Below are 26,439 nucleotides of genomic sequence, written 5' to 3'. Positions count from 1 at the left end.
TATGAGTGCAGATGTGTGTGTGTGTGTGTGTGTGTGTGTGTGTGTGTGTGTAGCTATGTTTTCATTTGAGACTGGTGGTATATCGTAGGTCAAGAGTGGCCAATACATTTTCAAGTTATGATGGGCTTATTAGGTCATAATCCCATCAGAGGTTATGGTGCATCTATACACATAAAGGAAAGAAAGCATTGGGTTAAATGCTTAATTCTGAATCTAGAAACAAAATAGCTTGGGGATAAAAACGAAAATAGCTAGCACCAGAGTTAACACCAGAAAAAAAATCCTGCAATTGCCAAACAAGATCATCTAGGACACAAAATCAATACCCATGTTATAAATGATGAAAAGGCAGGGCGGTGCAGACCTAATTTGTCAGTGGGAGTAGAGTGAGCTGCTCTGTGGGATGAGCTAGAGGAAGGAACCAACCACCCTTAAGTGAGGCAAAATCAGGGACTAAGATGTAATAGTATAGGAGTCCATGCCTGTTGGCTAAGGTTTCTGTCCCGTCCAGTTCCACAGTCCTTCAGTCCCAAAGAAACACACAGAGGTCTACATTAATCATAAACTGATTGGCCTATTAGCTCAGGCTTCTTATTAACTCTTTCTTACATCTTATATTAGCTCATTATTCTTGTCTGTGTTAGCCACATGGCTTGGTACCTTTCATCAGCAAGGCATTCTCATCTTGCTTCCTCTCTGTCTCGGTGACGACTGCAGTGTAACAACATGAAGGGCTGGCTTGCTTGTTAGGGTTTCTGTCCTGCCCAGTTCCCACAGCTGTTTAGTCCCAAAGAAAATCACACGGATATCTCTATAAGTTATAAAACTGATTGGCCCATTAGCTCAGGCTACATATTAGCTCTTGTAGCTTATATTAACCCATTTTTCTTATTTAAGCTAGCCATATAGTTCAGTACCTTTCTCAGCAGGGCAGCTCACATCTTGCGTCTTTGGAGTCTGGGCAGGAGTGGGAGGAATCAACTTCTTCCTTCCCAGAATTCTGTTCTCATTGCATCATTTCTACTTCCTGTCTGGTTTTCCCACCTATACTTCCTGCCTGGCCAATCAGCGTTTATTTAAAACATGATTGACAGAATACAGACAATTCTCCTGCATTGCAGATTGTGTCTTTCTTCTTCCCAGAATTCTCCTGTTCTCGTTGCCCTGCCTCTACTTTCTGCCTGGCTACTGGCCAATCAGCATTTTATTAAAGTGACAAGTGACAGTATAAAAGACCATTGTCCCACAGCATGTGCCTGTGTGTTTGGAAGTGAAGTTAGTCTGTGGCTACACTGCTTCTCACTCACATCTGGAACTTCATAAACTAGTCTCATGGGTTGGTACCTCTCCTGGATCACCCTAACTACATGAAAGAAACCATAGACTGTAAAGATAGCTTATTTCCTCGTGACAACTGAAGATGATCAGTTATTCAAAAATTAAAATTATTTCTTTCCCCCCTTTAAATTCATTGGTACCATGACAACAAAAACCCAACAACAAAACTGTATGGATTCTACATAAAATCATAGATGAAGGCCTCTGCCACAAGGCAGATGAGCCCACCCATCTTTCATGGCAACTGACTGCAGGTCTGCCATGTATGATCCACGGAATGCACACACGGCAACTGACTGCAGGTCTGTCATGTATGACCCAGGGAATGCACACACAGCAACTGACAGAAGCTCTGTCATATATGATCCAGGGAATACATACACAGCAACTGACTGCAGGTCTGTCATGTATGACCCAGGGAATGCACACACAGCAACTGACAGAAGCTCTGTCATATATGATCCAGGGAATACATACACAGCAACTGACTGCAGGTCTGTCATGTATGACCCAGGGAATGCACACACAGCAACTGACTGCAGGTCTGTCATGTATGACCCAGGGAATGCACACACAGCAACTGACAGAAGCTCTGTCATATATGATCCAGGGAATGCACACACGGCAACTGATTGCAGGTCTGTCATATGTGATCCAGGGAATGCACACACAGCAACTGATTGCAGGTCTGTCATGTATGATCCAGGGACTGTACATACGGCACACTTTCCACAGCAGAGTCATGATGATGGCTTTCCCATCATGGGTGGCATAGTCTTTGTGACCCCAATGGCTGCTCACAGAGAGACCTATCTCTTTCGTCCCAGACTGTCATCTTAGTCCAGCGGTGCAACCCTGCCTTGACACAAGCAGTTGTTGCCAGCCCAACCACACGCCCTTCTCCAAGCAAGTAGTGTCTGTATTCCTTCATCACAACATAATGTTCTAAATCAGAGATTCATAGATCTCTGAACAATTCCCCAGTGAACTTCAGGTACGACTCAGCACAACCGACTAGCTCATTAGCTAAAGGCACTCTCTCTCCTTATACTCTTTCCTAATACTCTGTGCTGATCTCAAGATTATGTTTGTTATTATAGCTGAGTAAAACAAACAAAGCAACCCCACAACCATGTGACCCAAGAAAGCCAGAAATTTCACAGCTCTTGATACGGGAGCGATGGGGTTTTGAAGGGTGCTCTGACCATTGCAGGTCCTAATTTAATACTGAGTGAAAGGGAAGTGAATTAAATGATTACAGTCATTTCATTTTCAACATCTGTTTTGGGAAGTATTTTTCCATTGTATGCTATGCTGGTATTGGTTTGCAGTTGTTTAACCGTTTCTGAGATGATTCAGAGAAGATTGGGAGAGGTGATGGATGGTGGTTGATGGTGGCTGAGTCCTTCCTTCATCTCTGTGCAGGTGGGGAAATGGAAAGACAAGTCCCTGCAGATGAAATATTATGTGTGGCCTCGAATGTGCCCCGAAACCGAAGAGCAGGAGGATGACCATCTGAGCATTGTGACCTTGGAGGAGGCGCCGTTTGTCATTGTGGAAAGTGTGGACCCTCTCAGTGGAACCTGCATGAGGAACACAGTCCCGTGCCAGAAGCGCATCATCTCTGAGTATGGCACCTCCCCAGATGGATGGTTATGGGTGGCCCGGGAGAGAGTTAGCTGTGCTGTTTGCTGACATGGAGTTAGGCACCCTGGAAAATTCTCAGCTGCCAAGAAGCTGTAGAATCAGTAGGAGCTTTGGTTAGACATGTGGCTCTATCTAAAACCTTGACCTGAGACAATGACTGTTCTGTTAAGGTTCCTTTGACCTTGCCCAGACTCAGTGACTGGGAGCTCGTCTACTGACTTTAAAGTTTCTTTGAGTGTAGAAATACGTTCTCTCAAAGCTGGCCTTTTGAGAATTAGATCTATTTTTTTTTAAAACAATTCCACTTGGTTTATGCTGTCAAAAGTTGGGGTTACAATGCCCTTAGATGTGGGGGGAGGCAAGCATCTTGAGGGGACAAATGCAGAGTCTCGCAGCATCTGGTAGGCATTTGTACCTGAATTTAGGCTTTTATAAAAACAGTGAACTCAATGAGGAATTCATTAAGCTGAGCCAGTAGGATACATGCCTTTCCTTCATCTATGTTATACTTCAAAGGAACCTTGAAACTTGTGCCACGGTATGGCTCAGGATACTGAGACAATAAAAAGTACCACAGCTCTAGGTCTGATCCCTTTCCTTACTCAAGAATAAACTGTACTGTGGGGGTGGAGGTGGAGGCTGGAGCTTTAATGAAAAAGTAATTTCTCCTTCTTGCACCAAGTCTTGCTTTGTTTGTTTGTTTCTTCCTGTAACCGGGTAGGAATAAAACAGATGAAGAGCCAGGCTACATCAAAAAATGCTGCAAGGGCTTCTGTATTGACATCCTGAAGAAAATTTCTAAGTCTGTGAAGTTCACCTATGACCTTTACCTGGTGACCAATGGCAAGCATGGGAAGAAGATCAACGGGACCTGGAATGGCATGATTGGTGAGGTCGGTATCAGGACGCAAGGTCATGACAAGGTCATTTCCATTGTGCACATACGTTTTGCTTAAATATTGTAAAAAGTTTATCTTAAGAATTTAACACCATGTGAAATGGTAATGAGAGAGAAGGAGATATAGTTCAGCCGGTAATGTGCTAACCTCATAATCATGAGGACCCGAGCTTGATCCCCAGAACCAAAATAAAATTTCAAGGACAACGATGTGTGTTTTATAATCCCAGTGCTGGGAAGGATTTCTGGGGCTGGTGGCCACCCAGTCCAGCCAAATTGGTGAGCTCTGGGCCAACAACATACCCACAGAGGAGGTGAATGGTATTCTGGGGATGGTGCCCAAGTTACTGCTGAGCCATGGAAATTCTGCTTATGGTAGACCTGCCTTCACTAACATTCTAATCGGAGCATTGTGCCTTTTTCTTCAGGTGGTCATGAAGAGGGCCTACATGGCAGTGGGGTCACTAACTATCAATGAAGAGCGATCAGAGGTGGTCGATTTCTCTGTGCCCTTCATAGAGACCGGCATCAGTGTCATGGTATCACGCAGCAATGGGACCGTGTCACCTTCTGCCTTCTTAGGTAAATCACATGCTTATTGATGACAGAAAAGGAACTCAAGGACAAGCGGCTGGGATGAGAAACAATGTCAGGACATGGTTTGTTGAGTTAATTCAGATGGGGAATTCTTTTGGGGTACTTTGTTATTCTTAAACTCAAAAAATTAAAAACATCTAGAAATCAGGGAGATGTGTTACCCTACAAGAAAACACTATGAGAACGGTCGTCACAAGTCCCATATAGTCCCCTTTTTATCACTTAGTGCTTATTTGACCTTGAGAAAATTTGTTCATCCTGGGGCTCCTTTTTCCTCATCCACAGAATAGGGCATCTCAATTAGTTGACCTCTAAGATGTCATTCTGCAATTATTTCTAAGTCTAGGTATCTTCTGTATTAGCTACTAGTCTATTGGTGTGGAAAGATCTCATGACCAAGGCTACTCATGTGAAAGAAAGTCTTTCATTGAGGTCTTGCTTAGAAACCCGGAGAGTCAGTCCATTATCATCATGGCAGGAAACAGACAGGCATGACGCTGGAGCAACAGCTGAGAGCTTTACATCCTGATCCATAGGTAAGAGGTGTTGAAAAAGAGAGAAACTGGGCCTGGAATGGACTTTTGAAACTTCAAAGCCCACCCCTAGTGACAGGCCTCCTCCAACAAGGCCACATCTCTTAATCCTTTTCAAACAGTTTATCAACTGGGGACAAAGCCGGAAATACATGGGGCCATTTTCATTCATATCACAGCCTCATTGAAAGACCTATTTATTTTTTAATTATCTTAAGAATTGAGCTTAGGGCTAACATTCCTATAAACACACAAACATTTTCTGTTGTCGTGTGAGTTTTTTGAGACTTTCCTAGCCAGAGCTCAGCTGATGCTTCTTCCTACCCCCTTTCTCACCTTCTTCTCCAATCCCATTCTCTGCTTGCCCACTCTCTAGCACCTCTCAGATGTAAAAAGCTTTAGATATGATTTCAGAATGGGTGAGGTAAGGCAACAACTTCAATTAAACGAGGTCTTTTGTGAGCTCATAATATATATCTATATATATATATTTATATATATAATTTTATATATAATCATATATATAATCAAATATATAATTGAGCCAGGGTTTAGAAATAGAGCAGAACATTGAACTAAGAGACATGAAGCCCTATGTGGTCATAAACAAGGTATAAGTCTTTGGACTAGTAATAATCTCTATAAGGGGAAGAACATTTTTAAAATAGGAATATTAGAAGAGACAGTGACTAGCTGTTCCTTAAATTCTGTCTGTGAGGGAATAATTCAATTAATGTACCACTAAATGGAATTATAGATTCTATAAAATTTTTCTATAAGTGACTTAAGTTTCTTAGCCAATCTTCTTATCCATGATAGAGCATTTTCCAGGAGTTCTTCGATAAAGCCCAGGCATGGTAGTCATCATAGGCTATGTTCCAGTCGGCTGCACAATCTGGGGCAACTCTAGTGGACAGACACACATATGCAGCATAATATTGTGGGAAATTCTAGGCAGTGTTTCAGGGCAACCTCAATTCCTAACCCAACTGCCACTTTCTGAGCATGAATGTAGAAAGAACCTGGCCCTCTCACACTTGGTTTACTGTAAAATAAACAGAGCCATCCGGTAATAAAAAGCCCATGGGAAGGATTACAAACACTGGTGCATGGGGGACGTCCTTTATAAAGTCCTTTTGTAAAGATTGATAAAGATGTTGGGTGCATTCGTTTGCAGAAAGTTGCCCTACACTAGGAAAGGCAGGAGTGGGAGGGGGCAGGAATCACAGGTGTGGAGCATTCATTATGTTCTCGGCCAATCATAGAACAGCATGAAGCCAGTTATAGCCAAGGGTGGAGGAGGTTTTCCCGGCACCAGATGAAGCCGACTCAAATGTACCGTGTAGGTTTGAACCCTGCTGCCACTGAGAGCTTTGCTTTTTCACAGCAGTGTGTTAAGTTCTAGGGCTTTCTTAAGGGTATTTTTAAATTGATTAAGTGACCAGGCTTTTATAATCCCATTGGAAGTTCAATAAAAAAAGTAGGTTTCAGAATGGGAAATATATTTTCTAATTTTCAGCCAACTTCCCCCCTTTGGATTTCATCTTTATTAATAACTTGGAAGAAGGGGGAAACAGCCTGTTAATTCACTGATTATGAGTTTACAAAGTGATGTGACAGTTAAAAAGGCCAGAACTATTTAGGGACACCATTGAGAGGCACTGTATCGCAGGACAGAGTTACTATCACTCTTCTGTGTCTGCGGCATCATGGAGATGGCTTATTGGAAGAGAGTGTTCCACTTATGGGTCCCTCTAAACCAGAGAGATTTAGCTCAAATGGAACAAATCTACCAAATATGATGACAGATACAAAAAAAAAAGCATTCATAGAACCGTCTTGTTCTTTTGCCTAGCCTTAGCCCCTTGCTTAGTAGTAAGAATCAGATCGTATCTGCTTTGGGATTCGCAAACCATGTCTGTTCCCTTGCTACCTGGGAAGTGTCCACTACTGCAAACACTGAGAGTCAGTGTAGATAGTTTTTTTTTTCTTAAACTGATTAACTTCTACTCTCATATCTTCATACCTAGTATGACTCTACCACAACACAGTAGGCTGGAAAAGGAACTGCAGGCTGGGCACTGAGAGAAGTGTGTGGACACAAAAGTGAAGGGGGCATGGTTATTCATCGTACAACAGGATTGCCAAACCAATTCAGCTCTAAAACAGAACCAACATTTGTCAAGAATTTGTCCACACAGCTCACAGGCACTGGGGAAGGCTTCCTTCTTGGTATGGTCATGGGGTTGAGGACATAAAGCAAGTCGGTTTGATATCATTTCCTTGTGTTATGTTTACCTCTTCCAACTGCACCATTCCTTGAGAGATCCAAATATGGTTTCAAGAGGGACAGACACTGCCCCCAATAAACCCAGAAAGGCTCACAGACAAGATGGTGGTCTTTATGCATTTGAAAAAAAAAAAAACGATCTTGCAGGGCAGCGGTGGTGCACGCTTTTAATCCCAGCACTAGGGAGGCAGAAGCAGGCGGATCTCTGTGAGTTCGAGGCCAGCCTGGTCTACAAGAGCTAGTTCCAGGACAGGCCTCAAAGCTACAGAGAAACCATGTCTCGGAAAAAACAAAAACAAACAAACAAAAACAAACAATCTTTACATGCCCAGACATAAAAGGGGCCGTGCAAGCATATCTTATGTCTTCCAAACTCAACCCTGGCTCTCCGAGGGCACACAGCACACTTGAGGCGTGCTCCTCTCAAAACAGGTGTTCGCATGAACAGATGATTATGGGGATAACAAGCTGCTTGATCTCTGCTTTGACCCTGAGCACTGTTTTGCTTCCCTTCCCAGAGCCGTTCAGCGCTGACGTGTGGGTGATGATGTTTGTGATGCTGCTCATTGTCTCTGCCGTGGCTGTCTTTGTCTTCGAGTACTTCAGCCCTGTGGGTTACAACAGGTGCCTAGCTGATGGCAGAGGTAAGGCTGCACGGAACTCCTGTGCCTCTGCCTTTTCCCCGCCCCCACTCACAACTCGGAATCATTATATCCATCCTTTGTTACCTGTGGTCTCCCTACTTTCTGTGAGGTTGGGGACCGTTAGCGTGTCAGTGTAGCAATGTTTAAGAAGAAAGATTGATAGTGGAGATGCTTATGACTGGACACTATTTCTAAAGTATAGGTTATGGGCAATTTATTGGGAGAAATATGAGGGAAAAGGCAGACTATGCACACGTAGTAAGAATAAGAAAAATTAGACTGTGCAGAGGGTATATGAAAATTCTTTTGGTCACTGGACCTTCCCATAGTTGAAGGGTTACTACTGAGTTACAGTGTCTCCACATCCTATGTCTTTGGCCCATACACTAACTTAGAAGTACTTCCAGGAGTATAGAAGTAGCATGCTTAAAATAAAAAAGGACACGGAAGGCCAGTTCTCACTTGTAGCTACTATAGCATGGGTCTCATGTCCTGAGTAGGTAGGCATCAACATGGGGAAACTGACCTTGTGTTTGAAGCACTTTTGATACTTTTGAAAACTTCATCAAACTTCTGAAGGAGTCCTGAGAATCTAATAAATAGCTCCTTCAGAACTTCATAAAAGCCCCAGGATTAAGAACTGTGCCGCTTCTTCTAAACCTTTTTCTTTTAGAATTCTAGTTATTCTGGAATATACCTTCAAGAGGACAGCTCCTTAATCTTAGGTCCTAATAAGAATTGCATAACGAGCACTTAAAAGACAAAGGTGCTCGGATCTTGTCTCTGATTTACTAAACCCAGGAAGAAACTTAGACATTGTATGTTTCAAAATAGTGATTATTTACCTTGGTCTTTCTAGAATAGCCAGGTTCACCTTGTATCTGTTTAATAATAACCTCTAGGGTGGTCACCTGGCAACGGTGTTCAATAAACATGCCATTCATGCTTCGGTAAGATTCACAGTCCAATCTTGAGAGCTCCTGCTTTACCAGTGGACTTCCAAGTGCTGACCTACTTATATTTTGTGTGTTCTGAGGTGAAGTTCTACAAGTCTCCATAATATGGTGTGGCCATTGACTCCCCTACCCCATGCGAAAGGCTCGCTAGGAGCAGTGACCTGTATCCAACCTGAGAGGCTCTAGTGTGTGAACCCTCTGAGGATCCCCAAAGTGTAGACAAAGGTCAGCCCTGTTAAAGGCCAAAGATAGAGTATATTGCCCTCTCACCCAGAATACGGAAATTCACATCTCCCAATTCCGTACCAGAACTCACGATTGCTCATGTTGCTTTAGGGTCCTTTTCTTTACAGAAGAGCCCAGCACTGCTCCGCTCAAGTCTCCTTAGGGCACTGCTCAATTTGCAAAAGTCTGCTTTGTGAACAACTTTCTCCTTGCACATCTATTGTATGAAGTCGAGTCCACATGCACAGATGTACGTGCACAGATAGACAACAAGTTCAGCATGGCAGTCCCCGGTGGTGTAGCGGGCTGAGCACATGCTGTCAGCATCGCAGGCAGCGTTCCAAGACCTTTGTTAATCTGTCAGATAACTCTGTGGGCAGACATTCGTTTCTGCAGTAGAAGTGTGGACAAAGATTCAGGTAACACACAAGGTCTTTCCTTCACCAAGCAAGGACAGCAGGCAAGTCACGGATCACTTATGAGCAGAAGCCCTAAGGTCCTATGGACGGACATCTGTCAAGGACAGCCGTGTTTCTGTTCTAGATGCACATGGTCAGAACAAGAGTCACTGGTCTCTTATCTGGGCTTCCTTGTACAGAAGCTGTGGCTGCATTAGAGCAGTTGGGAAGGGCCAGCACTGAAGGGGTTAGGAGAATCAAGGTTATTTTTAAAGACAGCTGCTAAGAGATAGAAAATAAAGAAAATGTAACCAAAAGTACATCTAGCACTGGTGAAACTCAACAAGAAGGTTTATGGCAATAGTAGAAAGGGGCCCCACACAATTCTTGCTAATGTCTTGGAAGTTAAAATACTTCCTTGTTAGATACAATGGTAAATTTTAAGAAAAATGGTCAATGTGACCATATTGGGATAGTTGGTCATTGTTACCCAACTTTCACCCAAAAGATCTTGATGCTCTAATATATGAAGGTGGAAAGAATTTTAGTTGGAAAAAGCTCTTCCCACACCCTAGGACTCTGAATTTGCTTCTAAGAAACCCTCTTCTGCTTTCCTCAGGCTCCCAGGAGAGGCATATGCTCTTGAATTGTAAAGCTCTTGCAGGAACTTTCCAACGCTGGGTACTTGTAGATAGAGATAGATCCAGCGATTCAGGCTTAAATGTTTCTCCCTGTCTTTTGTACCACACTAGAGCCAGGCGGCCCGTCTTTCACCATTGGCAAAGCAATTTGGTTACTCTGGGGTCTGGTGTTCAACAACTCCGTCCCTGTGCAGAACCCAAAGGGGACCACCTCCAAGATCATGGTGTCAGTGTGGGCCTTCTTTGCTGTCATTTTCCTGGCCAGCTACACTGCCAACTTAGCAGCCTTCATGATCCAAGAGGAGTATGTGGACCAGGTTTCTGGCCTGAGCGACAAGAAGGTAAGAAACCCATTTCAGACTTGCGTCTTTCTCGAGCTTGTCCTGAACCCTACTCAACGTTCTCATGAACCTGGTAATTTTCTAAATGTTTAGAATCAACAGCATTTTCTTCAATTGGGACATGGGCATAGAAGCTGGATTCCCTACTGAATTAATACTCCTTCATGCCTGCCTTCTGATTCATAAAGGGCTGCCACAAGGGCGCCCTGGGCTGCAAAATAAGGGGCTTGGTATGCTAGCAGGCTCTCTGAGTACATAGCTGCTCTTGTTGGATACAGTCGGGTGGCCGCTCAGCTCAGGGCTGCCTGTTCGCCGTGTTATTAGAGGCCGCCCCTGTGTACCCACACTGGGGATACCAGAGCTTTTCATCTCATGTTCCTCCCGATGGTGGTTGGATGTGGGTTCTCCCTTTGTTCCTCTGTACACTCACATGTTCCTAGGGCTGAGCGGGAGGGTTGTTCACATTGTATCTCCAAGAGAGGTGCTATTTAATGCATGATTGCCCCTGTGTGGCACAGATGAGTGGGTTGCCCCCGTAACAGTTGCAGTCCTCCCCACCTACCTGGCAGTGGGGAGAGGAAGGGAGGTATCTGCTAGTCTCCATCTTTCCTGCTCTAAATGCTTGGGATCATGTAGGTCAGCCCGAAGCACACCAGTTTCCATGGGAGGTTTGTCCCCTAGACATGCAGCAACCATGACTGTCTGAGACTAGAAAGGCTGTGTTTGCAGAGTCTCTGGGAAAGTTCAAGACCAAAGCAGTTTACATTCTTTCACGTGCAACCGTTTTCCTCTTTTTGTTTTGTTTTTTTTTTTTTTTTAACATTTTGAAAGTTTCACTTTCCGTTCCCACTGCCAGGGCGAAGCCCTGAGATCAAGGCAGTTGTGTTCTCAGGCTGATAGGTAATGCACTGTCACATGGCTGGAGGTCCTCGTGAGAAGGACTCAGGGGACAGTTCCTCCATCCACTCCTCTTCATTCACCTAGAATTCCCAGAAGTGTATGAGAACGAGGGACAGTTCCTTGAGGGAATTGTATGGGTGTCTTTTGTGTGATATGCGTGTCTGTATGTGAGTGTGTGTGCATATGTGTGTGTCTATGTGAGTATCTGTGTGTGAAATAGACAAATACACTATATTCACTGTTTATATGTGACATATTGCATGTTTTTAGTTCATCTGATTTGTCTTTCTTTTTGCTTTATTTTTCTTTAAATTGTTGGATTATTCGCTTTATTTTTATTTAAACTTAATGTTTTCTCTTTCTTGTATGTCCTTCTCCCTTCTTAAAGCATCACATATTGTTCTGACTCATAATTTATGATGTATTTTTTCACATATTCATCCATTTATTACCTGGTTCATTGTTAGACCGAAGCTTCTCTTGCCTATGGTTCTATCAGCAGCATCTATTGTCACTGTCTTGGTTAGGCTTTCCATTGCTGCAATGAAACACCTTGACCATAAAACAAGTTGGGGAGGAAAGGGTTTATTCAGCATTTAACTGTTCATCATCAAACATCAGAGGAAAGTCAGGCTAGGAACTCAAGCAGGGCAGGATTCTGGAGGCAGGAGCTGATGCAGAAGCCATGGAGGGGTGCTGCTTACTGGCTTGCTTCACCTGGCTTGCTTAGCCTGCTTTCTTACAGAACCCAGGACCACCAGCCCAGGGATGGCACCACCCACCATAGGCTGGGCCCTCCCCATTGATCCCTAATTGAGAAAATGCCTTATAGCTGGATCTTAGGGAGATATTTCCTCAACTGTGGCTCCTTTGTCTCTGAGGAGTCTAGCTTGTTGTCAAGTTGACACAAAACCACTCAGTATAGTCATTATGGAACTAATTGAATTTGGGTTAGACAGCTTTATCCCTCCTTGCTACCAACCTCCATCATGGCCTTCACTTGGACTTGATCTAGATCAGGTAGGCCATACCTACCAAAAGTCATGTATGTGCCATGTGTCTCTCAGGGCCCTGCCACCATGTGTCAGACATATGGTTCTGTGTCAGTGTCACCAACAAGAGACCAAATCGTGGGAACATGTCACTATGCATTACCATGGCAAAAGAGTGGTGGGGCACAGACCTTCTGGAGACTGTCAGTTAAAATTTGAAGATAACCTACCATATTTGTCTTATTGTTTCCTTCAAATATCTCTGAAAGTAGCTCCCAACACTTTATTTATCTCTCTAATACCCTAATTTCATCCAGCAACAACTCAGAATAAGTTTCTATTTGAACTAAGAATAGTTGACATGGGGGGGGGGTTCTTTCCCTTATGGCCATCTTAGGCCACTAATAGCAAAGAAAGCATGTGTCTGTCATGCTGTTAGGATTCTAAGAAACTGGACCACATCAGTTCTTTTACAGAAAATAAATGCAGCTACTTCCCCTCTAATGTGGCTTCCATGTTCTTTGTTAATGACTGCCAGTTCTCCAGTATCCCTGGACAATGCTTGCATCCTTCACCATAGGCATCCTTAACTCTTCAGCATTCTTGACCAAGGCTCAATCCAGCATCTGCCTAGAGCATTTCTCTTCCCAGTTTTAACTTACTAAACCCCTACTTAAACCTGACTCAGATTAGAGATCTTTTACTTGGAGAACTCTCCCTAGGTTCATCTGGGCAGCTCAACACTCTCCCTCTTCCATGACAATTATTCAGGCCTTTATTATAAAAAATTTCCATATTCTGTTTGGTAATCTGAAGACTTGTATATAGTAGTATTTCTCTTTGACTGTGAATCCTACAGTCAGTGACATTATTTGGTCATTACTAGGACAAAAAATAAGAGAGTAGAGAGAGACTCTGTGCACTCTGTGTACTTACGAGCCTCCTGTGCCCACAGTGGACACAACACTACAGGAAAGAAAGCCACAACACAGCAGGAGCCTTTCACAACTGCTTAATAGGGAAATGATTGAAAATGGTTATCCAATGTATTTCAGAACGTCACAAGTGACAAAATAGTAAATTATAAGCATCCTAGCAGAAAGTGTCAACATAATCTACATAATTATAGAAAACATTTAAGTAACTAATGACACATGACTGCATATTAGTGTCAGGAACAGTGGTAAAACTCAGAGGAGAGTATTTTGAAAGTGTACTTAAAATGTCAAAATTCACATTAGCATTACTTCAAAACACCTAAAGAAAACAAAATCTTGGAACTGGCATGGGGATACATGTGGGGAAACACATTATTGGAATTTAGAAAAAGGAAAATAATTAGGCATTGAAACAATATTATTGAGATTAGAAATGAGATGATTTGGAAGATTATTTTTTCAAAGGAATCACATTTTCATCAGGGAAAGTAACATTTACAGTAGAGAAGGATTCTGAATCTCATTCGGGCTATCAGATGACATATTGTCTGCATCACTGGAATGGTAAACATCTCCGAGCGACAATGGGAGGATATCAGTAGCTCTGACATTTGTAGCTTAAATAGTCATCAATATTTGGGCAGAAAGACAAGTGCACTGAGATCTCATTTGTTATTGATAAGGGCACCTGCTTCTGTGCTGCTCCTGCTGCATGCCTCCCCTTTGGTTACAGGGCACTGCAGGGAGCCTTGAATGACCACAGGAGGGAATGTGGACACATCTCTGGCAGCCCCACTGTACCCTCCTGGGTGGGAAAGGCCCATAAGCGAGTTAGTGACATCTTTCCCCCCCGAACAATGAGCCCATGGTACTTGTTCTTCCATCTCTCACCTATCCAGATAAACATTCCCGTTCCCTTTTGCTGTCTGCCAATCCTAGCATGAAGGGGAAAGACCTCCACCCACTAGTATTTGCTGGGTACTGGGCACATTATCTTTGCCGCATCTCTGTGTGCCATTTGCATAACCTTTCGTCTAGGTGTGGTTATCCCCATGTCCCATCAGGACACTGCAACTCCAAGATAAGTTGAAACGCCCTGAAGTCACAAATACCAAGTGACAGAGCCAAGGTTTAAGCCCTGCGTATTTAATTCTAGGATGTTTCCCTCATGGGAAATCCCAGGCAAAATTATAACAACTATCAAGATTAATATATTAGTTTTCTTATATAGTTGTGACAAAATAACTAACAAAAAGAACTCAAAGACGGGTTTATTTTGGCTCATGGGAAGGGATGTGACCCACTGTGGTCGCGGAAGCACAGCATTAGAAGTATGAGCTAGCTTGTCGCCCTGCTTCTGCAGTTGGGAGCAGAGACAGACAGAAAGTGCGGCCGATGCTGTGGTGCCTCAAGCCCCACTCCCAATAACTCTCTTCCGCCAGCAAGGCACCGAATAACTAAGAGTCCCAAACCACTGCCACCAGCAGCAGGGGTATATGTTGGAACAAGTGTTCCTATGGGAGCCGTCCCTCATTCTAACCACAACAGTTCTTGCGGCCACTCTTCCTTCTATTCCAGTTAATTCTAATTTAGTCCTCTACCCTTCCGTTAACTAGCTGTTTGGGGTCCACTTAACCCAGGTTATCACAGCGTGCATTTTATCCACCACTGTTGTCACTGCTGCTGGTAAAGACCATCATTGTTGTCATTACTGATGATACTTCAGCAATAACTTGGCTAATACTTTTCTTTTTAGCTCCCTTTAAGCCAGGCATAATGCCAAACACATTGCAGAGACAGTCTTGGGTAATGGTGTCGTTAATATCTTTATTTGTAGATGAAGCAATTGGAGCTTAGAGGTTAAATAACTTGCCCTTATAATATTCTTGGCCAACTATCACTTCCCCCACCAGTGCGCCACACTATTTAGATCTTGATGCTTTTTCTGGTTAATCACCCTTTTCCTGCATCCTTCGTATACCTTATCAAAAATTAACAAGCTCAATCATTTCCCTGTGCTAAAAATTAAGCTCTCTAATTAATTAACTCATAATAATTAGATAGTATTCTAAAATTCATACTTTGTTTGATAAATCTTTCAAAAGGAATCATTTGAATAGACAGTAATAGGGATTTCTAGCGCTTGGGAAGGCTAATGGCTTTCACATCGACTTTAGCCTGGGCATAAAGTGACCCCGACCTTTAAATCATTGTTGGATGATAGGAAGCAGTGATGCCAGGAGGGAGAAGGGTCATTGATGAAGGCAGCGGGGATGAGGTTGGATTTAAGGAAACCTGCAGAGAGATGGAGACGACTGTGACCTTAGTGGGCTGGCTGTGTGGCTATTGGGCTCTCTGAGATGTTTGGCTACATTCCTCTTCACATCTCTGGGATGTCTGGCTACATTCCTCTTCACACACTTCCACCACCACTGTGACATCCTTAAATCACGTATTATAGTTTAGCTCCTAAAGGAGCTAAAAAAGCTTTTTTTTTTTTTGACAGCCTGCTCATCTATGCAGACAACAGCAATCTTTGCCATTCAACATTCATAAGCAAGTGTTCTACTCTTGGGCAACACCCTCAGTCTTGCCTGCAGCAATGGAGGAATAGTAATATTGGCCATATAACACATAAATAAAGACCCCTTGGCTTTTCTAGATAAAAGGCAATTCTGGGTTTCTGAGAAATTTCTTAGGATCTGAAAGTTACTGTTTCTCTTTTGGGCAGGTAATATGATTTGAATGCCCTCTGCCAACCCCAGGATGGAATTTAATTGACATTGTAGCAGTATTAAGATGCAATTGGGTTATGAGGGCCCTGCCCCAACAATGGACTAATGTCAGCATCTTAGAAGCGGGTTAGTTGCCATGAACCTGGCTTTGGTCAGTTTCCCCAGCTCCCTTGATCTCTTCTGTCTTGTGCTCAGGCTTCCCTACAATGTGATGCTCTGTCATGCTTTGGCAGAGTGAGAAGGCCTTTGCCAGACGCTGATGCCATGTCCTGAACTGGCCAGCCTCTAGAACAGTGAAGAATGTGTTTCTTTTATTTACAAATCACCAAGTCTCTACTGTCCTGTTACAGTAGGCCATACTGGAGGAAGACAGGAGGATGTGGCTTTCAAGTCAACATGCAGACAAAGAAATAATAACCATGTGAGCCTGCGGTTCAGTAGCCTGGTGATGGGCTTGTTTCTAGGACTCCTATCCTGAAACAGTGGGACGTCGGTGAGCTTCTGTGAAGAAACAGGGCCATCATTTCTAGTCTACAAATGTATTTTCCTTGCTCTATTAACTTTAGTCTGGAAGCCAGCAGGAAACCGCTAACCTCACACAAGAGCTGTCACACTCTGGCCCTAGCTGAGACCATTTTGGTCAACTCATAGAGTATTTGGATAAGAATAGTTTAGTAGAGGCATCAGTCATGACTAACAAGGCAGATCACGAGCAATGCGGACCCGGGTTGGACATCCAGGTAGTTGAGTAAAATGCAAGGGTGTGTGAGCCATGCACACAAGCCCTCTGGGGCTGTCAAAGAGCATACCATCATTTTTTTAAACTGTCTTACATTTATTAAAGATGTATTTATTTATTATGTGTACAGTATTCTCAGTATTCTGTCTGCATGTATGCCTGTAGGTCAGAAGAGGGCACCAGATCTCATTACAGATGGTTGTGAGCCACCATGTGGTTGGTGGGAATTGAACTCAGGACCTTTGGAAGAGCAGGCAGTGCTCTTAACCGCTGAGCCATGGCTCCAGCCCCTGTCTTAAATTTTTTAATTAAACTTTTTAAATAAAGTTTCTACTTATTTATTTATTTAGAGCGAAGATCTTATGTATCTGGCTTCCAACTCATTATGTTTCTGAGACTGGCCTTGAACTTGTGGTCTTTTTTTCTCCACCTCCCAACTGGTAGCATTACAAATGTGTTCTGCCACACCCACCCAGCAATGTATATTCTTGGAAAAGATGACAGAGAGCAGGTATTTTGGAAATGGCGGGAGAATAGAAGTCCTCACATCCTGGGAGCATATGGAGTGAAGAATACAAAGGGTCAGGGAGGGGACATCTGCCTTCTCTTCCTCTTAACTGTCAGAACCAATCCAATACTGTATACGGACCACCATCCCACCGAAAGTCCTTCTTAGTCTTGCCAGGGTAACCCCGTTCACGTGGGTTTAGAATAAATCTGAAGTTCTTGGATAATGTCCAGGTTGCCCACCAGAATCAGCTACCCCCACTTCTGTGGTTTATATCAAGTCTGAATCTGCATGTTTCAGCCTGTTAAGGTAGGACCTAATTTCAGAGTCTATCTTCATTGGGACTGGAATTCTGTAAGATCCATTGGGATTTAGGAATGCTCATGTTCAAATCTCAGGCTTTCCCAAACTTGCTTTCTCTCTTTTTCTATGTTCCCCTCCACCCATAACCCTGTTGGCTGCCTTCCTTTGAACATCTAAAGACTTCTCACCCTAGATTCCTTACCTCCAAATCCTGTTACCCCACTGGGGCACTCCACATGTAGAAAGGTGCCTCCAAAAAATACATCCACAGCCCAACCTTTAGATCCAGTGAATGCTGACCTAATTTGGGTGGTGGTGGTGTGGGGGCTTTGCAGACATAACTAAAAGTGAAAACATCCTGGGTTGTCAAGGTGAGTGTTGAAGCCGATGACAAAGCAGCCTAAGGAGGAAAAGGCCACTTCAAGATGTAGCTGGGATTGAAATGGCAAACATAGGCAGGCAATGAGCCACAAGGAGCTGAACAAGGTGAGGAAAAGATCCTCCCCTGGACTTCTAGAGGTATTATGGCACAGTTAGCAGCCTGCAGAATTTACAGAGATATATTTATGCCTGTGGTCACCTCTGTGGCAACCACAGGGATCTAACACAGACCCATTGATGGCTTCGTTTAGAGCCTACATTTTGAGTTGGTTGTGTCCTTTGAACTTTGGGTTTTCTCCTTGTCTCAGCTCCTGTGCTCAGCCATTTGGCCCCATCCTTATGAAACCAGCATTTCTCACAGAAAAATTTGATTCTACTTTGTGTAGAATTCATGCACTTTGCCCTGGAGATCTACAGGGAGATGTGTTACACGGAGAAGATCTTTCTCTTTGCTGGTAAATTTTAGGACAACAGGAAGTGGCATTGTTTGTTCCCTTTGGCTGTGTCCTTGAGTCTGGTTAACATCATTTTATCTTCTTATGTGCTGTGCACAGTCTTTTCCAAGGCCTGTTGTGAGGTCATTGTCGTAAGTGAGTGAAGGTTTATTTCTATAAGATGTAATCACCTTCACAGTTTCCTTGCTGTAAAAATCATTATGAGCGCACTTTCCTTGTATTCTGGTTTATGGCATGTAGTTCATGTCTCAAGGAGAGAACTTCATTTTGATCATTAAATGTAGGTAACTCCCTTCTTCTCAAAAGCACAGGTATCACACACATGTGCTCTTACACACACCTGAGTAATCACAAATTACACACTTGTATAAAGAGGCAAGTCTATGTGTATACAGAATGTAAGTTGAAGCATGTTGTCTCAGGTTGATGATTTTTCTCACACACACACACACAAAAAGAGTAGAGCTTTGTTTTACTCAGCTGACATTAGTGGAGCCAAGTTTTTGCCAAGTGAAGTGAAATGAAACTAAAGAAGGAAGGAAAAGAGGGAGGGAGGAAGGAAGGAGAGAAAGTGGTTGTGGGACCAAGAGAGGAGGAAGGAAGACATTGGGAAGGGAAACCATCTGGACCTAAACGTGGGCTAGATCTGTGGAGTTATTCTTCAGAAAGGTATCCTTATGCAGGATACTAGATGACCAGAGGCTCCCTGGAGCCAGAAGATTTGAAATGTTATTATGCAAACCAGCATTAACAGGAGGTTTCTGTTTTCCCACCTGAGTTGAACTGAACTGATGTTCAGATAAAAACCAGCAGCAGGCAGCTCCTACTTCTAGTTAGACATGTCAGAGCCCATGTGTGTGGCATTCATCTTGGTGGCAGGATTGGAAGTGCTGTTCCCACCCACTGGGGTCACTGAGTGTATCTGTGATTGTAGTAAGTAGGAATGGTGGGCTGTGTCCTGCCACCCTGCTAGCTTATACCCTGAAATAACAACACACAAATTGTATTCATTAAAATACTGCCTGGCCCATTAGCTCTAGCCTCTTATTGGCTAACTCTCACATCTTGATTAACCTATTTCTATTAATGTATATCGCCACTTGACTGTGGCTTACCGGGAGAGATTCAGCATGTCTGACCTGGCGGCTGGCTCCATGGTGGCTCTCTCTGCCTGTCTTCTTCCAACTGTAATGAGTGAGGAACAGCGGGCTGCATCCCGCTGCCTGACTGGCTTACACCCAGGCCTGTGGGCTGCTAGTCATCCCGGGCACCCGGTTAGCTTATGCCCAAATTAATCACACAGAAACTGTATTCATTTAAATACTGCCTGGCCCATTAGCTCTAGCCTCTTATTGGCTAACTCTCACATCTTGATTAACCTATTTCTATTAATGTATATCGCCACTTGACTGTGGCTTACCGGCATGAGTCTAACCAACGTCCATCTTGGGCAGGAGAAGCATGGCATTTGCCACACTTCCCGTCTTCCCAGCATTCTGTTCTGTCTACTCCGCCCACCTAGGGCTGCCCTATCAAAAGGCCAAGGCAGTCTCTTTATTCAACCAATGAAAGCAACACACAAACAGAAAACCCTCCTATACCATGTGATTTCTATGTGGAGCGTGTTCTGGGCCCAGCTTGAAATGACCAAAGTACACTGGGGCCTCTGAATTTGAACTTTTGTATAGAAGTGACTCCTATTCTCAGAGAGGAGAGCTAGTCCTTTAGCTAGCTATTAAAGACAATTTCTTCATTCTGAAATTTATATACATGGATGGGAAATAAACCTGTTCTCCAACATCTTTTTCTTTCTCACTAAAAACAAAATTAAAAATAAGTGTTTTCATCTCAAGGAGACTGGGCTTACTACATCCCAGTTTGTGGGTAAAAATGTATTAAGAATGAGTGTCTCACAAGAAGTGATGGTGCATGCCTTTAAACCCAGCACTTAGAAGACAGAAGCAGATAGATCTCTGAGCTTGAGGCTAGCCTGGTCTACAGAGTGAGCTCCAGGACAGCCAGCACTACACAAAGAACCCCTGTCTCAAAGTAAAAAAATGACTTAGCATTTGCCTTCTCAGTAACTAAGTTGGAGTCCTCTGAGATAAATTAATGTAGCATGAAAAATTATATGTAGCCTAGGGCCAGAATCTTACAATGTATCAGACTTGAGAGATGTCAGAATTCTAGTCACAAAGTTAGCTCCAGAGCAGGTCCTGGGCTCGTGTGTTTGTTTCCTCCTTGTCACCTGCCACGTGTGCCCAGAGACAATGGCAGCAAGAGTGGAACAAGTTCTGAGTAAATTGTGTGCCCCTGTTATGTTTTGGAGTCTTTCTGCCTAGCTTGGGCAGGTGTGAGAGCCAATGGGAGGCCAGGAATACCTGGGACTGGGAAGGCCCACCCCTTCATCTACAATTCCCTGTTGAGAGCTCCTTTCCAGAATGGGTCCTGGAGGGTCATTGAAAAACTGCTTAAGATCTGTAAACAGCAGAGTCTCAGACCTTTCCTCTGCAAGCATTTTAATCAAGTCTGGTTTGGGCAGGACCCTTCATTCACAGCTTCAAGGGCACTGGCTCCAGGCCAGGCCAGTCCTGACAGCACAGGAGGAGGGGAGAAAAGGAGCAGGCTGGCTCCCTGGCAGAGGAGGCTGTTCTGGTTTTCCAAGGAGTTGGGAGCTGCTGAGCCAAAATGTGGGGTCTCATTTTCTCTCCTGAAAATCCTAGGACTTACACCAGGGAGGGAGGTCATGCATTGAAGAAATTACTTGCAAGCATGAGGGCCTGAGTTCCATCCCTAAAACATACATGTAAAAGTCAGGAATCGTGGTATGTGCTTGTGATCCCTGCAATGGAGAGGCAGAGGCAGGGGCATCTTTGGGGTTTGCTGGCTGGCCAGCCTAACTTGATCAGTGAGTTCTAAGCCAGTGGCCATAAAGAAACTCTGTAACAAAATAAACAAACAAACAAACAAAGAGAAGGACCCAAGAAACAACATTGAAGTTGTCCTCTATCCTGTGTGTGTAAACACACATACACATTTACCAAGAAACTGTCACAGGAAAGCAGGTATTCCAGCAGAGCATAACACAGAGCAATCACTCAGGGGCCCTTTCTCATAATCAACAAAACAAACAAGGAACTCTAGACTCTCCCTTCCTGAGGTTCACCAGCAGAGAGCACATACAATCATTTGTGCACACGAAGGGTGACCCATTCCCCAGTAGTCACATGGGAAAGGCACTTACTTCGGCCTTGGCTGCCTCACCTTGTCCTAGCATGTCACAGGCTCCTCTCCAGTGAGGATTGTGATCTTGCCTGTCAACCCCAAATCAGTGAGAAAAGGCTTTTAAGCTTAATAGTCAGTCTGGTGGCCTGAGCTGGGCCTGCTGCAAGCTCCGGATTCTGCAAGGGCAGTGAGGAACATTCCCGTGAAGGAGCTGCTGTCTTGGTGGTGTGGGGGTGGGGTGGGGATTTGGTGCTGGGCAGAGGCCACGCCCATAAAGTGGCTTCAGCTCCTCACCTGAAGTGGGAAGTGTTCCAGAAGCAGTCATCATTCCTAGGCTCATGTACCAGGAAGTGTCTCTCCTGGTAATACATGACCCAGTTGAGAAACCTTTCCACTTCCACCCGCTCATGACGGTACCTGCTACTTCCATGTTCCAGGGGTCAGTGAAGAGGTGGATTCATTGAAGGAAAGTAGTTCCCTAGTCATCTAGGCTGACTGGTCTGAGTGGCAGACATTTTCCTGGAATTCTTTAATGGTTACTTATGCATAACTGTGACCAAAATGTCTGGCTTTAGAGGACTCCATCTGTGGTTGTTTGGTCCTGTGTGATCAATGGCAGAACGTATGGTATAGGAGAATGTCATGAGGTTCACCCCATGGTGGAGAGGAGAGAGGGTACAGGGCTCAGGGTGCCTCCCCCTCCTTTGGTTACGTCCTCTCTGCGAACACTACAGAAGCCCACCTCTGGATGCGCTGTAAGACTCTTCTGGGTGCTTCTAAATCCAGCCACGCTGACAACCAAAATCACCATCACAAATGCTTTGGTGCGCTTATAATTCTGCTTTAAATCTTTATATAAAAACAAAGCGACTCTAAACTGTCTCTTGAAATGCATCTCACAGAGTATTTATGTTGGGAAAATGGAGTTATCATTTACTCGTCTGTCAGTGAGACATCTTCTCAGAACACCTCCCTGTTAAGCCCGAGATCCTTCAGCTGGAAAGAATTGGAATCTTGATTTGGTAGACACACCTGCGTAGGAAAATCGGGACCGTTGGGCTTGGAACCCAGAACTGAATAAAATTTCACAATAGCACAGAAAGAGGGCACAAGCACCGACAGCCAAGTTCACGGGTCGCCCCTTCTGAAGGCAGCAGACTGCTCTCCGTGACTGTCTACATTCACTAGAGGATGAATAATCCTAGAACACAAACTGGTACTAACACTAAAGTTCTGTTCCCTGATGGATTAAATTGCTCTTAATTAGCTAACCATTTGAAGTATTGTTTCACTGGGGAAGTGTCTTGGTGTTTTTTCAACAGCTGATTTAGAAATGAACTATTGAGAATGGTATGTCCTTAGGTTGGAGCCCGTGGGAAATTGCATTCCAAAGCCACAACTGAATTGGCATTTGTATCGTGTGCTCTTTTGCAATATGAGCAAGCATGGCCCCCACCCATGATAGCCACTATTATAAAACTGCATTGGCAAAAACTCCAGAGAGCTCACCATTCATTCGTGACTGCTGGGTGACACCCTTTCAGCTAAGAGCTCCACATTGTTTCATTTGGTTGACTTTTCCTCCAGAACTTTTTGAGGTAGATGCTACACCAAGGAGAAAAACAAGACAGGATCTGTATGCTCCTGCTCTGTTCCTAAACTCCTGGCTGATGCTGCCTCTCCAAGAGAGCCCCCAGGCTCCCAGTTGTGCATATCCACCATTGCTGCCCTCATCCCTCTAGAGACTGGTCCTGACCTTTATACACCCTTTGCTCAGTCTGGAGCCAAGTTCTGCCAAAACCCCTGTCCCTATCTCACTTTGGTAGATTAATTGATCTCTTTTTGTATGATTTGCCTGAATATTTTGTTTAAGGCTCTGTATTATCTGCATTTAACATGTTATCTAGTATAAAGATGATACCTAGGATATAAATGATACCTAAGATAGAGATGATACCTAGGATAAAGATGATACCTAGGATATAGATGATACCTAGGATATAGATGATACCTAGGATATAGATGATACCTAGGATAAAGATGATACTGAGGATATAGATGATACTGAGGATGTAGATGATACTGAGGATATAGATGATATCTAGGATATAGATGATACCTAGGATAAAGATGATACCTAGGATATAGATGATATCTAAGATATAGATGATATCTAGGATATAGATGATACCTAAGATATAGATGATACCTAGGATAAAGATGATATCTAGGATATAGATTATACCTAGGATAAAGATGATACTGAGGATATAGATGATACCTAGGATAAAGATGATACCTAGGATATAGATGATACCTAAGATATAGATGATACCTAGTACAAAGATGATATCTAGGATATGGATGATATCTAGAATATACCTTGGATATAGATGATACCTAGGATAAAGATGATATTTTGGATATAGATGATATCTAGAATATACCTTGGATATAGATGATACCTAGGATAAAGATGGTATCTAGGATATAGATGATATCTAGAATATACCTAGGATATAGATGATACCTAGGATATACGTGACAAGTAGGATATAGAAACAACTTACTCAGTAGATACGTACTGGGTGGTTATTAATCACCCTTGAGTGAAGTTGCTAGGTGAGTGAACCGGATGCTCAATTACACTTGAACCTCAGAGAATATTATTTTAGTTTAAGTAAAGTCCAAAAGTGCATGGAAACCCTTTTGTGGGGTGGCAGGGGACACGGAGAAGCATTCTCAGAACATCAGTCAGTGAGAAAGGTAAAAACGGAGTTCCAAAGGCATAGAATGAGCCAGGTGTGGTGGCACTTAGGAGATGGAGGCAGGAGGATGGAGTTCAAGCTCGGTCTTGGCTACATAACGATTGATTTCAGTGACATCCTGCCCTTGCAATGCTAGGTAGAGTCACAGATTTAATGTCAAAGGCATTTCCTTGGGTGTTCTTTTCCTTTCTAAAAACACAAAAATAATCAACCCTTCATCCTAAGCCTTGACCCCCTCACCTTTAATTATTTAATGAACTAACCTTTAATGGTTTTCTATGTACCAAATTTTACTTGCTAATTATAGAAAACACTGTGATCCTAACACCCTTACACCAGCATCAAAGATGGCCCAACTTCATTCTTGCCTTATCCTACTTCTGGTTTTTAACTTTTCATCAAAATGCAGCCTTTTGGCTGGCGGGAGGCAGAGACAGGCAGATCTCTATGAATTTGACCTGGTCTACAGAGCTAGTTCCTGGACAGCCAGGCCTACACAGAGAATCCCTGTCTGGAAAAACAGACAGGCAGGCAGGCAGGCAAAACAAACAAACACAAACAAAAAGCAGCAATCCAACTTCTCAAATGCCACTTGCGGTCTGTAGGGTCCTCCTATCTTTCTTGACTCGGCTTTGGCAAACACAGTTCCTGTTCCTTCTCGCTCTGGTTACCTGGTGAGGACTCTTTTGCATGCTTTCTACTGAACTTCATCCCTTTAATATTTTCCCTCCTCATCCTGACCTGTTTTCATGGGTGTTGTAATTTGAAAGTAAAACTTGCTCCCCTTCCCCAAGAAAAAGTTCACGTGTTTAACCCTGGGTCACCAGCAGGAGGCACTGTTTTGGAAGGTTTTGTAACCTTTAGAAGTGGAGTCTTACTGAAGAAAATGTCTTATTGAGGGAAGGGTTTGAGGTTTAGTAGTCTGGGCTCCACTTCCTGTTCTCCATTCCTCCATCTCATGCTGCTGACTCCCTGCCTTCGGCACCATGATGACGGTACCCCTTCCTAAGCCACGAGCTAAAGCAAATCCTTTCCTCTTTAAGTAGATTTTGTGGGCTATTGGTTCATAGCAGTAAGAAAAGCTAATGTAGTTATCTTTTGCAAGTATCATGTTTTTTTGTCAACGGATGGCAGAGAAGACAGTCTGCTTTACAATTATTTATGAAACTGAAAACCAGAAACCAGTTAGTAGAATGGGGGAATATGTTAGATGAGGCTGTGAAGCGGGTGTTTTTCTGTCTGGGGATACAGCTTGATGACAGAGCTCTTGCCTAACACCCCAGTCCAATGTGATGTTGTCAGCAGTCATTCAGACTTGGAGAGCACTTTCCATCCATCCTCTGAGATATTACATGCTTCCTTATGTGTTTGGAGTTCCCACACAGACCCAACTCAACTGCTTATGGCTACCCTTTCACTAACCATCCTTCTTGCCTGGTGACACATGTCTCTTATCTCACAAGAATCCTTTGTTTTTGGAGATCTGGGGTCGGAATCCAGCACTCACCATTGAGCTATGTCTCCAGTCAGAAGAGCATCTCTCTTCACAGCCTGTCTTGGCAATGTCTCCCACTCTATTAATTAGCTTCTGACTTGCAAGTTTACAATCAAGTCCAGCTTCTCTACAGTCCATTGACAGAGAAGCAGGATGCACAATGCTTGGATTCATTAAAGGAATCTCGCCACTGATCTCTTATCATTGTATCATGGATCGTTGTATCATGGAGTTCAATAAGAAAAATAAAACCTTCATTAATGAGGATAAAGAAATGTCCTCATTAATAAGGACATTTTCCTCTCATTAAAGTCTTTAGATTATAGGCGAGAGATGTACTCATCTAGATAATCCTGCCATTCAGACTGATCTGCCCTACCAGCAATCTGATCCCTTCCACCCGTGTGCTTCCTCCAAATAAAGTATCTTCCCTAAGCCCGGAATGATGCAGAATTTGAGTGTCGTATAGAAAAAAATAAATATATTTTAATG

General features: G+C 43.5%; 1 protein-coding gene across 2 annotated transcripts in view; it reads left to right on the top strand.

Annotated features, from left to right (window-relative positions):
- Grin2b (glutamate ionotropic receptor NMDA type subunit 2B) overlaps nt 1-26,439 on the top strand; it is a 461,714-nt gene that overhangs the window by 392,565 nt on the left and 42,710 nt on the right. For both annotated transcript variants that reach the window (XM_041632687.1, XM_041632695.1), the window contains exons 6-10: nt 2,764-2,966; nt 3,707-3,878; nt 4,312-4,465; nt 7,822-7,947; nt 10,279-10,508. In XM_041632687.1, coding sequence (XP_041488621.1) covers nt 2,764-2,966; nt 3,707-3,878; nt 4,312-4,465; nt 7,822-7,947; nt 10,279-10,508 — 885 coding nt within the window. The remainder of the gene's footprint in view (nt 1-2,763; nt 2,967-3,706; nt 3,879-4,311; nt 4,466-7,821; nt 7,948-10,278; nt 10,509-26,439) is intronic.

Source organism: Microtus oregoni, unplaced genomic scaffold (genome assembly GCF_018167655.1).
Source record: "Microtus oregoni isolate MIOR12 unplaced genomic scaffold, Mior012 000002F_ref0000024, whole genome shotgun sequence".
NCBI lineage: Eukaryota > Metazoa > Chordata > Mammalia > Rodentia > Cricetidae > Microtus > Microtus oregoni.
Note: the sequence above shows the minus strand (reverse complement) of the source record. Positions and strands in the feature narration are given on the sequence as shown.